Genomic DNA, 14,051 nt, shown 5'->3' on the forward strand with positions numbered 1-14,051 from the left:
CATCCATTATATACATTTTTTTCCTCTGTATCTTCTTGTTTGAGACAGGTGTTTCCTGCGGGTCTCCTCGACCTCTGGAGAATGGTGTGTTTGATGGCACTGACTTTTATGCCGGTGGTTCGGTCACGTACCAGTGTAACGTTGGCTTTTACCTGCTGGGGGACGCCAAGATGCACTGCGCCAATAGCGGAAAGTGGGGAGCAAATCCACCGGCCTGTCTTGGTACTTGGTGTTGTATTATATTATAAAGGCAAAGGCACGTAAACCTTTTATTCATTGTATGTGTTTGCATTTGAGATGTGGACGAGTGTGCCCTGGGATCGGACTGTGACAGCCACGCAAGTTGTCGGAACACTGACGGCTCATACACCTGCACCTGCATCCATCCATACAGTGGAGATGGCAAGAACTGTACAGGTAAATGAAAGACGCCAAACACAAGCATCTATTCCTATTCAAAATGAAGCTGTGAAAATATTAATTTTGTTTATGTGCGTGTGTGGCCAGAGCCGGTCAAGTGTGACAACCCCGGGTCTCCTGACTTTGGCCGCAGAGATGGAAGCAGCTTCCTAATGGGCAGCAAAGTGGTCTTCGGCTGCGACGATGGCTATGAGCTGATTGGCTCATCCTACCTCCATTGCCTGGAGACAGGAAGCTGGGACGGTCCTATCCCCTACTGCAAAGGTGATTAACAGAACTTGAGTGGGTGTTCCAAAATACGAAAAACACTAATGAACGCCTCTTTGTGTTGCACCACAGCACTCTCTTGCCCGGCGCCATCCGTTCCAGAGAATTCCATCATGAAAGGCAGCAACTTTACCTGCGGTAGCAGGGTGACTTTCAGGTAAGCGATGTTGTTTCCATGCCAAAAGCTTGTTAGTTAATAGCCTTGACAGCATTTGTAACAATGCTGAAATGTATGTCTCAACCTTTTTTTGCAGCTGCATGAAAGGTTTCCTTCCTCAAATCCCCTACGAGTTCCAGTGTCTTTCCAGTCTGAGGTGGAATGGGTCGCCACCTGTCTGCCACCCAGTGTCCTGCGGGGGGCCTCCTTTTGTCCACAACGCCCATTACACCCTCACCTCCAACACATACCTGTCAGCTGTATCATACTCCTGTGCTGAGGGATACAGGTAGGGGTATGATTCGGTGTCTTTTACTGAAGGTCCCTTATTAGAGTATTTTTCAACAATTCACAATAGTGTATTGCATGTTTGTTGTCCAAAATCTAACCTTGATGAATTTAGACAGTTTAGTAAATAAACCCTATTAGGGACTCACCGTTTTGTGTTTCAGAGATCCAGGCTTGATTTCAAGATGTGTAACAAAGCCTGCTTTTTTTACAAAGTGGTCCATAAAAATACTTTTTCGTCTTTATAGCTCATAGGCTCTGGAGACACTGTAAAAAAATTATTTAAAAGTCACATTCGCACAATTAGGGACCTGTGCTTGGGCTGATTCTCAATAAATCGGACGATAAATATGAAGGAACTCTATATCTTTACATTACCATGTCTGTGAAGATTTGTTTTCTTCGTCTCGCGATTTTCAAACAACTCTGTGTTTCGCTCTCTACACCTTAGCGCAGTGGTCCCCAACCAATTGGCCGCGGCCCGGTACCGGTCCGTGGATCGATTGGTACCGGGCCGCACAAGAAATTAAAAAAAACAAACAAAAAAAACACTTTTTTTTTTGTTTTTTTAATTAAATCAACATAAAAAACACAAGATACACTTACAATTAGTGCACCAACCCAAAAAACCTCCCTCCCCCATTTACACTCATTCAAACTCATTCGCACAAGAGGGTTGTTTCTTTCTGTTATTAATATTTCTGGTTCCTACATTATATATCAATACAGATCAATACAGTCTGCAGGGATACAGTCCGTAAGCACGCATGATTGCATTTTTTTATGACGAAAAAATAAAATAAAATAAATAAATAAATAAAAAATACCATACCCCCTCCGGTCCGTGGGACAAATTTTCTAGCGTTGACCGGTCCGCAGTTACAAAAAGGTCGGGGACCACTGCCTTAGCGTGTTTATTCAATAGCAAAATTAAATGAACAAAGTAAATCCTCTTGTCATTCATCCACAATCTTTATCATGGCGGGCAGAGGCGAGACCGCTCGCTTACACACACAAAATGCACGGACAGAGAGTCTCGTTAATTGCAACTCGCTCGTGAGAAGCACCACAAAGTAACACAAATTAGGAGAAAAAATATGATTACAAAGCCAAATATAGTATAATGTATGGGAATATTCTGGCTTCAATCCGAATGAGAACGATGAGCCTATCAACACGGACGAACAAGCAAGTATGCTGAATTTGTTGGAAAGTGATAGCAACAAAACAAAATAACAAAACAAACCACCTGACCGTCTGGGGAAAAATGCACTTTAAGATGTTTAATATTTATTGAAGTAAAAGTTTTGCTAACAGGGATCGAGAATCCATTCTATTTTTATGTTTGTTTACTTATTTAGGATAATTACAAGTTATTAACCTTCCAATTAAAATGCTAAAAAATACAAATGAGAAATCAAACCTTATTGTGTTTGAAATGTATACTTGCATTATTATTATTATTATTATTGCATATGATGATTACATTAGTGCTTAATTTGGTCTCAAAATAATGCTGGCGATAATATTGTGTATTGGCAATAATGTGGGGCAGCACGGTGGAACAGCGGCTAGTGCATGTGCCTCACAATACGAAGGTCCTGCGTTCGATCCTTGGGTACGGGGTCTTTCTATGTGGAGTTTGCATGTTCTCCCCGTGATTGCGTGGGTTCCCTCCGGGTACTCCGGCTTCCTCCCGCCTCCAAAGACATGCACCTGGGGATAGGTTGATTGGCAACACTAAATTGGCCCTAGTGTGTGAATGTGAGTGTGAATGTTGTCTGTCTATCTGTGTTGGCCCTGTGATGAGGTGGCGACTTGTCCAGGGTGTACCCCGCCTATCGCCCGAATGCAGCTGAGATAGGCTCCAGCACCCCCCGCGACCCAGAAAAGGGACAAGCGGTAGAACATGGATGGATGGATGGATGGCAATAATGTGTGGGGAAATATATTTATTATTTACCCAGGCAGAACAGAACATTCCAGACACAATAAATAAGGCAAATAAATCAATTATAAAGCTTTGATGACTGTATTTTGTTACATGTTTTGATGCCATTACTCTACTTTTTAATTGCAAGTATTTTTTTTGTGCAAAGACCACAGGGTACATTGGAAGTGGTTTGTGAAGATACAGGGGAGTGGAGCAGACCCTTCCCCCGCTGTGTGGACATCCTTTGTGGTGACCCCCCGCCCCTGAGAGATGCTGTAATTGTGGGAGAGAACTACGAACTGGGGGATAAGGTGCACTATGTCTGCAAAGAAGGGTAAATAAGTCTCTCAATACTGTACCATTGGAGCATGGCAACACCATTATTCAAAAATAAATTCTCCTTAACAGCTACACTCTGATTGGCTCCGAGACCAGAGAATGTCACGCAAACGGCCAATGGAGTGACAGCTCTGCTCAGTGCGTGCCCCGGTCCTGTGGACCCCCGCCTGCCATTGACCACGCCGAGCCATATGAGAGCCACCAGCTGTTCGGAGACACGGCAAACTATTACTGCACTGACGGCTACACTGCAGGCAACAACTCCAAGATGATGTGTAACGCCCTCGGGGTCTGGGCGCCCCCGGATGGAATGGAGGCCCCGCGCTGCATCGCAAATTTCTGCCTTCGCCCGCCTGAGCTCCCCCATGCAATTTTAGACTCGGTGAACAAACCTAAATACCTGAGCGAATCTGAAGTCAGCTACAAATGCGAAGAAGGCTTTATGCTCAACACCACAGCGACCCTGCGCTGCCTGATGGGAGGGGAGTGGGAGCCTTCACCATACGGTATCAGCTGCGTACCGGTCAGATGCTCCAAGCCAGTCAGCATTGATCGGGGCTATGTGAGCGGAACCAACTACAGTTTTGGTGCAGTTGTGGCGTACAGCTGCGATAAGGGCTTCCTGATCCGAGGGGAGAAGAGGCGGACCTGCAAAGCCAATGGAGAGTGGGGCGGAGCTTTGCCTAGCTGCGTGCCTGTGTCCTGCTCTTCTCCGCCTTCGCTCAAGAATGGCTACATCCAGGTTAGCCACACGCATAATACTTTGCTGTATTATAGATAACGCGTTAATTTTTAGCTTCTTTTTCCCCAAAAGGTCAGAGGTCGATTCACCTTCAACAACAAGGTGATATATTCCTGCAACGCTGGCTACAGATTGCTTGGTAGTTTAGAACGAGTTTGCCAAGCCAACCGCCAGTGGTCCGACAATGACCCTCCCATCTGTGTCCTTATGACCTGTGACGTTCCTCCCAGCATTGCCCACGGACGCTACAGAGGCTCTGACTTCCAGGTGGGTCGCAAAGTGGAGTACTCCTGCGACGAGGGCTACGAGCTCGCGGGAGATGCCATCTGGACCTGTCTTAAGTACGGAAGGTGGGACAAGTCCAGGCGCCCGCGCTGTTCACCTGTGCAGTGTCCAGAGCCGCAACTGGAGGAGAACCACCTGGTTCTAAAGAGTCTGGACTCTGCGTCTGGAACAGTGGAGTTATCATGTGAAGAGGGCTTCTTTCTGGAGGGGGCACAGATCCTCCGCTGCATGCCCTCCCAGGAGTGGAATGACACCTTTCCTTGGTGTAAGCAGGTGACCTGTGGACCCCCGCCGGATGTATCATTTGGTGGCCCATCTTCATCTTCTCCAACTTTTATTTTCAACTCGGTGGTGACCTACAAATGCATGGACGGCTTCACTTTAAGAAAAGAACGCACTGTCTCCTGTCTGTCCAACGGGCAGTGGAGCATTCCATACCCAGAGTGTATTCCGGTTGAATGCCCTCAGCCTGTGGAAATTTCTAATGGCATCGTGGACGTCCAGGGTCTGATGTACCTTAGCAAGGCGCTGTACAGCTGTAAGACTGGTTATAATTTAGTGGGGAACTCCACTGTGCTTTGCGGGGAGAAGGGACTTTGGATCGGAGGGGTGCCTTCTTGCCGCCCAGTTGAATGCTCACCCCCCAGACAGACTCCAAATGGAAAAGTGGTTTTCACAAAGCTTCAGTTTGGTCACAGTGCTATCTATTCGTGCCAGCGTGGTTACCGCCTCCAAGGCCCGGAGACTCTTAAGTGCTTAGCAGGTGGGGAATGGGATGTTGAGCCTCCTGTTTGTGTGCAAATATCCTGCACCCCACCCCAACCCATTGAAAATGGCTTTGTAGAAGGTCAAGATCACGGTTTCGGTGTCACCATCTTCTACAGCTGTTTCCCTGGCTTCCAGCTAGTCGGACAAGACCACCTCACTTGCGAGGAGTTTGGATGGTCCAGTACCGTTCCGGTCTGCGTGCCCTCCGACTGCGGCCTGCCTCCTCATATAGATTTTGGCGACTATGTTCGGGTGACGAAGCTAGGAGGAAGCTCCCCTAGCGACTTGAGCTTCCTCCAGGGGGCGCTAATAGAGTACCGGTGTCATGGAGGTTATGACCTTACAAGTCCCATTTGCTTGGTGTGTCAGGAAGATGGCAGCTGGAACGGGACCGCCCCATCTTGTGTGCCAGCAGAGTGTGTGACACCCCCGTATCCAGAGCATGGCCAGGTAAACGTAACAGACACCTCCTTTGGCAGCACAGTCACATACACCTGCGAGGAAGGATATGAGCTCGAAGGTGATCCGGTGAGGCAGTGTTTATCAGGTCAACTGTGGACCAATGATGCACCAGTTTGTCGCCCTGTTTCCTGTGGTGACCCAGGGCCTTTAACTAATGGCACAGCACATGGCGATGCCTTTGTGTACCCTGAAGTCCTCCACTATAAGTGTAATCCTGGCTTTGTCATCAAAGGTAGTGATAGTATTGTTTGTCAGGCAGATGGGAAATGGAATGGACAGAAACCTCAGTGCGAGTCAGTGTCCTGTGGTCCACCTAAACTCCCCAGTGATATCACTTTCAAAGGCAAAGAGTATGTCTATAACCAGGAAATTGAACTCATATGCAAGCCCGGTTATATCATTAAAGGCAAGTCTGCCAGTGTTTGTCAGGCTGACGGCACCTGGAGCCATGATTCTCCTACCTGCGTACCTGCCCTCTGCGAGAAGCCATCTCCAGTGTCTAATGGGCAAGTTTTGGGGTCAGAGTTTGGCTTCGACAGTAAGGTTAATTATAGATGTGATGAAGGATTCACTATGACTGGAGATTCTACACGTGTTTGTCAGTCTGATGGGCTTTGGGACAAACCAGCACCTCGCTGTGATATCATCAGTTGCGATCCACCCGAGGACATCAGCCATGGTTTCCTCAACGGCTCAAGCTTCAACTACGATGACATAGTGGAGTATGTCTGCTTTGACGGTTATGAAGTAGTTGGGGACCCCGTCCTGCGGTGCTCCGTCCAAGGGTTCTGGATAGGCACTGTGCCTCAGTGTCGACCCTGCGTCTGTGTCTCCCCCGTTTTGAAATTCGGAGTGGTGCTCGGCCGCAATCGCGCCTGCGGTGACAGAGTTCACTTCCAATGTGATGACGGATACAAGCTGCTCGGCCCTGCTCAGGCTGTGTGTGAGAAGGGTGGTGTGTGGAGCCCCGGGGTGCCTGTGTGTGGCCGCGGGAGATGCACTGTCGCCCCGCCAACAGTACCAAACACTGTACTGCAGGGCGGCAGTGCCACCTTCCCAGACACCGTAATGTACAGGTGTAGACCGGGCTACGAGTCAAGGGGGTACCCACAGATCTCCTGCGGAAAAGATGGTCGATGGGGTGAGCCAAGGATCAGCTGCAACCCTGTGAGCTGTGGAAAACCTCCTGCTGTTGCCAATTCTCAAGTGCAATCAGAGGTCTTCACCTTCCCAAACACGATCACATACAGGTGAGCACTACATTCGTATTGAAATATTTGAAAAAGCATGTGTTCTAGTCTATGACCGTGCATGTTGTTCCAGATGCGAAGAAGGGTACGTGCTTGCAACACGGACGGCTACTTTGTCCTGCCTCAGTGACGGGACTTGGTCCAAGCACAGCATCCGTTGCCGCCCAGTTCCCTGCAAGCTTCCTGCTAACCATTCCATTCCTCATCTGGTTGTCACTGGACAGGAGCTCACATTTGTTGGCAGCACTGTCACCCTGTCCTGCCATACTGGATTCTACTTGCAAGGCTCTGCTCTGGCAGAGTGTCAGGTATGAAACATGCTTGATTAAATCAGGACATGACCTCCAGTGGGGAAAATAAGTATTTGATCCTAAAGCGAGTACTTGTGAAAAATAGTTGTTTGCAAGCACCGACCATTCTTGTAGTTGGTCACCAGTGTTGCACACATCTCAAAAGGGATTTGGGTCCGCTCTTTTTTACAGGTACTCTCCATTCCCGAAGGTTTTTCACGCTGTTGCTTGGGTACAGAGACTAGCTACACTACTTTAGGATCTTAATGAGCTTCTCCTTGAGCCACTACTGTGTTCCCTAGAAATTGTGGACAATTGAATCTTTGTTAAAGGCCTACTAAAACCCACTACTACCGACCACGCAGTCTGATAGTTTATATATCAATAATGAAATCTTAACATTGCAACACATGCCAATACGGCCGGGTTAACTTATAAAGTGCAATTTTAAATTTCCCGCAAAACTTCCGGTTGAAAACGTCTATGTATGATGACGTATGCGCGTGACGTCAATCGTTGAAACGGGAAGTATGCGGACACATTGAATCCTATACAAAAAACTCTGTTTTCCTCTCAAAATTTCACAGTATTCTGGAAATCTGTGTTGGTGAATCTTTTGCAATTTGTTTAATGAACAATGGAGACTGCAAAGAAGAAAGTTGTAGGTGGGATCGGTGTACAAGCGGCGGACTACAGCAACATAACCAGGAGGACAGAGATGGATAGCAGACGCGCTAGCCGCCGAACTCAGCTTAACTTCCTCTGTCTCGCCGACCGCATCTGTGACCGCATCTGTGATCGGGTGAAGTCCTTCGTCGCACCGTCGATCGCTGGAACGCAGGTGAGCACGGGTGTTGATGAGCAGATGAGGGCTGGCTGGCGTAGGTGGACAGCTAATGTTTTTAGCATAGCTCTGTGAGGTCCGGTTGCTAAGTTAGCTTCAATGGCGTCGTTAGCAACAGCATTGTTAACCTTTGCCAGGCTGGAAAGCATTAACCGTGTAGTTACATGTCCATGGTTTAATAGTATTGTTGATCTTCTGTCTATCCTTCCAGTCAGGGATTTATTTATTTTGTTTCTATCTGCATTTGAGCCCAATGCTATCACGTTAGCTCAGTTGCTAAAGAGCTTCGCCGATGTATTGTCGTGGAGATAAAAGTCACTGTGAATGTCCATTTCGCGTTCTCGACTCTCATTTTCAAGAGGATATAGTATCCGAGGTGGTTTAAAATACAAATCCGTGATTCATAATAGAAAAAGGAGAGAGTGTGGAATCCAATGAGCCAGCTTTTACCTAAGTTACGGTCAGAGCGAAAATAGATATGTCTTGCATTGCATTCTAGTCCTTCACTCTAACGTTCCTCATCCACGAATCTTTCATCCTCGCTCAAATTAATGGGGTAATCGTCGCTTTCTCGGTCCGAATCGCTCTAGCTGCATTGAAAACAATGGGAAATTTTGAGGAGTCCTTCCTCTGTTGACGTCACGCTACTTCCGGTACAGGCACGGCTTTTTTTATCAGCGACCAAAAGTTGCAACTTTATCGTCGATGTTCTCTACTAAATCCTTTCAGCAAAAATATGGCAATATCGCGAAATGATCAAGTATGACACATAGAATGGATCTGCTATCCCCGTTTAAATAAAAAAAATCATTTCAGTAGGCCTTTAAGGGCGTATACTTGTCAGACCAAACTGACACCATCTTTTGTGTTATTAGCTTGGTGGACGCTGGGCTCCAAGCATCGCATCCGTTTCATGTGAGCTGGTGGTGTGCGAAAAGCCCCCTGTGCTCCTGCATGGTGTGACCGAAGGGAAGAGCTACAACTATGGAGACTTTGTCATGTACTCCTGCCTGCCTGGCTTTGAGATCAAGGTTAGTCTTCGTCACAACAGGAGTGGCTCATGTTTTATTTTTAAACAAGCAGCTTATCAAGATTAGTCATTTGTTGAGGCTCAAGTATGTTTTCTAGTTACAGTTTCACTTTGACTAAACAAGCCTTGCAAGTTGACGTAATAACGGATACAAATTCCAGTTCAAAAAAGTCACGCGACTTCCCTCCAACACTCATTTGATGAGCCAAAAAAGAGAGATGATACTTCCTTGTTAGGAACACCATGATAAAAAACTGTGTTGAGCCACAGGACATGCAAAGCAAAATTTATGATTAAAAACAGACATATGTATACAGTACATGCCTTTATCAAGGGCATAACTCTGAGTTACTGTGTAGAAATATGGGGAAATAACTACAAAAGTACACATCATTCATTAACGGTGTTACAAAAAAGATCAGTTAGAATAATACATAATGTTGGATATAGAGAACATTCAAACCCTTTATTCATTGAATCGAAAATACTGAAATTCCACGACATAGTGAATTTGCAAACAGCTAAAATCATGCACAAAGCAAACTACAATCTGCTACCCAATAATATACAACAATTATTCTCAACAAAAGAGGAGAAATATAATCTTAGAGAAAAATGTAATTTAAAACATTTGTACGTACTGTGTGGAATTAAATTATCGAATGGATTAAGCAAAGAAATCAAACAATGTACTAATTTAATCCACTTCAAGAAACTATTCAAACTTAAAGTGTTTACAAAGTACAAAGAAGAAGAACCATGATAAACATTCTGAATGTATTTCATCCATCCATTAATTTTTTAGATAATTTTAATAATGCTTGCATGTTCCAAATAAACACAAACTCAACTCAACTCAACTCAACTTTGAGATCTGCCAATATAAGGATTTTTTCAAGCACATGTCAGCAACCTCTGGTGGAAATATAAGCAAGATGAATTAACAAGAGTGTTTATTTCGTACATTTTTGTTACGATGCTCGTTCTATCTTGCCCTAATTTGTTTGTCTTAAATTATCTGTTATACTGAAATCTGAGCTATCTGACTTGGAATTAGCACAATAATCTTTTGCATGGATGTCCAATTATTGGAGACTTGTTTATAGGTGTAAATGTGAGTGTGACTGATTGTTTGTCAGTATGTGCCCTGCGATTGTCTGGCCACCAATCCAGAGATTCAGCTGGAATAGGCTCCAGCTCACCCATGACCCTATTGAGGACAAGCAGTATAGAAGACTGATAGATTAAAATAGCTTACATTGTCTTTATTGTCACAGGGGGACTCTGTCCAGACCTGCCAGGCAGACAAAGCATGGAGTGGCAGTCAGCCAGTGTGTGTTGGTAAGTTTAAATTTGAAAGGTAAAATAATGGGTGATGTTAAAGGGACTGTTTGCAACCTAGAAGGCACTAACTTTCCAGTGTGTTGTAAGCATTATACCCCTCCTTCTTCCGGCTTTCAGCACATAATGACGTAACTATACCCTTGCGTAACACGGCACGCACATTAGCTTTGTGTAATGTCAGCTAAGGATAGTTGTGTGAATGCTCCAAAGCATTCTACACCAAAATTCATCTATTTATTAAACTTCTTCAACTTCCTCTTCTTCTTCTGCAGATTTTGGTGCGCTCTACCTTCCACATTTTTCACCCGATTCAAACCGTTCCAACTTCAAACTGTTCAGCCTATTCAGGAATCGCAGGCTTTTCCTTGACAAATTCCAAAAATTCCCAGATTTTCCCATTCAAAATGAATTGGCCATTTTTCAACCTTCCACAATTTCCAAATTTTTCAACCGATTCAAAACAATTCCACCTTCAACACATTCCACCATCTTGTAAATTTAAACTACCTTTTTTCCAAGTTCAAAAACATTTCAGGATTTCCCAGAACACCTTCAAAACATTCCTCATAATCAGAACAAAAAACTAAGTTGTTTTTTGAACTGGAAAAATTCCCGGTTTTCCTGAAATTCCGTAATACCATTTTTCAATTCTACATGGTACTACTTCAACATTTCTCGGCCGATTTGAAACATTCCAACACCAACCATTTCAACTCATTCAGACTATTCAAGTTTTTTACCATTTTCAAAAAAAAATCCCACTTTTCCTGAAATTCTCCAATTTTTTGGAAAATCCCATTGAAATCAATGGGACATTCTTCAAAGTTCCACAACTCCCACATTTTTCATCTGATTCAAACTGTTCCAACTTCAAAATATTGTGTGCTCTCCTTCAACAATTCTAAAAAAAATTCCAGGATTTCAGTGCAACTTTAGCATTGGAGCATTCACACGCAATTCCTTCAGGAATTGCCTCATCTAGTTATTTAGTAAAGTTTATCCACTCACGTCAGCGTTATTAAATGTATATGCTATCAAAACAACATTATTTTGATATTTTTATATATTTTCCCTTTGTTTTAAATGATATGTTTTAGTCTGTCTTATGCCTTTGCTTTTCTATATAATTATATTTGTTTTTGGTGTATAGTCCTAGGTTCGATTCCCGGGCTCGGGATCTATCTGTGTGGAGTTTGCATGTTCTCCCTGTGACTGCGTGGGTTCCCTTTGGGTTATCCGGATTCCTCCCACCTCCAAAGACATGCACCTGGGGATAGGTTGATTGGCAACACTAAATTGGCCCTAGTGTGTGAATGTGAGTGTGAATGTTGTTTATCTGTGTTGGCCCTGCGATGAGCTGGAGACTTGTCCAGGGTGCACCCTGCATTCCGCTCAAGTGCAACTGAGATAGGCTCCAGCACCTCCGCAACCGGAGAGGGATAAGCGATAGAAAATGGATGGATGGATGGATGTGGTGAACAGCCCTTTGTTTTTCAACTGTGGTTGTTTTTAAAGGGTTTTCTTGTAAATAATGTTGGTATGGTATTGTAGGACTGCCAATTTTTGGTTGCTTCTGCATCTGTCCTGCGTGTACATGTTAACGAGACAGTGGGGAGTGACAAGCCTGAACGCCAGCCAAATTACTCAGACTGATGAGGAATATATTTATTAATTGTAAAACATATAGATCAGTGGTTCTTAACCTGGGTTCGATCGAACCCTAGGGGTTCGGTGAGTCGGCCTCAGGGGTTCGGCGGAGGTCAAAACACACCCGACTCATCGTGTAAATACAAACTTCTCCCTATCGGCGTATTACGGATACGGCAACAGCTGACTGATTTGCTGGTGTGTAATTTGTTCAGTTTTTTACTGTGTTGGTTTTGTTATTTGAACAAGGTGATGTTCATGCACGGTTCATTTTATGCACCAGTAAAAAAAACATGGTAACACTTTAGTATGGGGAACATATTCACCATTAATTAGTTGCTTATTAACATGCAAATTAGTAGCATATTGGCTCTGAACTAGTCATTATTAAGTACTTATTAATGCCTTATTCGGCATGGCCTTATTATAGCCCTAACCCTCTAACCCTGGCTCTAACCCTCTAACCCTAACCCTAACCAAATAACTCTAAATTAAGGCTTTATTACTTAGAATATGTTCCCCTAGTGTCCAAATAACTCAAAATTAAGTCTTTGTTACTTAGAATATGTTCCCCATACTAAAGTGTTACCAAAAACATATACCGGTAACTTTGTCTTGAATTTGAAAATTTTTTATTTTTATTTTTCACTAAAGAAGGGTTCTGTGAATGCGCATATGAAACTGGGGGGTTCGGTACCTCCAACAAGGTTAAGAACCACTCATATAGATATTTCATAAAATATAGGTTCTGTTAAACCACTAATGGTAACATGAGATTGCCGGTGGTGCTCTTGTTCTATTTTTTTGGTTTAAAAAAATAAAGCGTCTTTAACTGACGCTTCCCTGCATATCATTCCAACAGCACAGTCCTGTGGGCCTCCTCCACCAGTGAAAAACGCACAGGTGCAAGTGACAGGGGAAACGTACTTGCATAACGCCAGCTTTGCGTGTGATGCCGGCCTGCAGCTGGTTGGCCCAAAGACACTCGTCTGTTTGGCTAACGGCACGTGGAGCCTCCCAGCACCTTCCTGTGAAGGTAACAAACAAACCTCCAGATTACAAAAAAAAAAAAAAAAATGGCTCAGCTAAGCTCGATTGTATCTGTGTTGTCAGTGTCTGAGGGCTGCGACGGTTCCAAACAGATGATGCATGGAAAGGTGCAGGAACACAACTTGACCACAGGGCGCGCCGTGGAGTTCTATTGCGATAAAGGCTATGACCTGGTGGGAGACTCCCTAGTGATGTGCATGGGGGGCAACACCTGGAGCTCCAGCTTCCCCTCTTGCCAACGTAAGAAAAGCCTCATTTTCTTTTGTTGACCATAAGAGACAATAGGAGACTGAGTGATTAATTAAATGGGTGTTAATTTACAGTGCTTCTTTTGACATACACTACCGTTCAAAAGTTTGGGGTCACATTGAAATGTCCTTATTTTTTAAGGAAAAGCACTGTACTTTTCAATGAAGATAACTTTAAACTAGTCTTAACTTTAAAGAAATACACTCTATACATGGCTAATGTGGTAAATGACTATTCTAGCTGCAAATGTCTGGTTTTTGGTGCAATATCTACATAGATGTATAGAGGCCCATTTCCAGCAACTATCACTCCAGTGTTCTAATGGTACAATGTGTTTGCTCATTGGCTCAGAAGGCTAATTGATGATTAGAAAACCCTTGTGCAATCATATTCACACATCTGAAAACAGTTTAGCTCGTTACAGAAGCTACAAAACTGACCTTCCTTTGAGCAGATTGAGTTTCTGGAGCATCACATTTGTGGGGTCAATTAAACGCTCAAAATGGCCAGAAAAAGAGAACTTTCATCTGAAACTCGACAGTCTATTCTTGTTCTTAGAAATGAAGGCTATTCCACAAAATTGTTTGGGTGACCCCAAACTTTTGAACGGTAGTGTATGTGATTTTTTTTTACGTGAATCAACATGTTTTAGTCAACTTTAGTCCATTTTTTAAATGGCTGTGCAG

General features: G+C 44.1%; 1 protein-coding gene across 3 annotated transcripts in view; it reads left to right on the forward strand.

The window, feature by feature from the left end:
* svep1 (sushi, von Willebrand factor type A, EGF and pentraxin domain containing 1) overlaps positions 1-14,051 on the forward strand; it is a 141,806-nt gene that overhangs the window by 110,789 nt on the left and 16,966 nt on the right. For all 3 annotated transcript variants that reach the window (XM_062065996.1, XM_062065998.1, XM_062065997.1), the window contains exons 31-43: positions 49-222; positions 298-417; positions 508-684; positions 760-844; positions 942-1,133; positions 3,232-3,399; positions 3,474-4,146; positions 4,219-6,911; positions 6,985-7,219; positions 8,921-9,076; positions 10,353-10,416; positions 12,929-13,102; positions 13,180-13,356. In XM_062065996.1, coding sequence (XP_061921980.1) covers positions 49-222; positions 298-417; positions 508-684; positions 760-844; positions 942-1,133; positions 3,232-3,399; positions 3,474-4,146; positions 4,219-6,911; positions 6,985-7,219; positions 8,921-9,076; positions 10,353-10,416; positions 12,929-13,102; positions 13,180-13,356 — 5,088 coding nt within the window. The remainder of the gene's footprint in view (positions 1-48; positions 223-297; positions 418-507; positions 685-759; positions 845-941; positions 1,134-3,231; positions 3,400-3,473; positions 4,147-4,218; positions 6,912-6,984; positions 7,220-8,920; positions 9,077-10,352; positions 10,417-12,928; positions 13,103-13,179; positions 13,357-14,051) is intronic.

Source organism: Entelurus aequoreus, linkage group LG12 (assembly GCF_033978785.1).
Source record: "Entelurus aequoreus isolate RoL-2023_Sb linkage group LG12, RoL_Eaeq_v1.1, whole genome shotgun sequence".
Classification (NCBI taxonomy): domain Eukaryota; kingdom Metazoa; phylum Chordata; class Actinopteri; order Syngnathiformes; family Syngnathidae; genus Entelurus; species Entelurus aequoreus.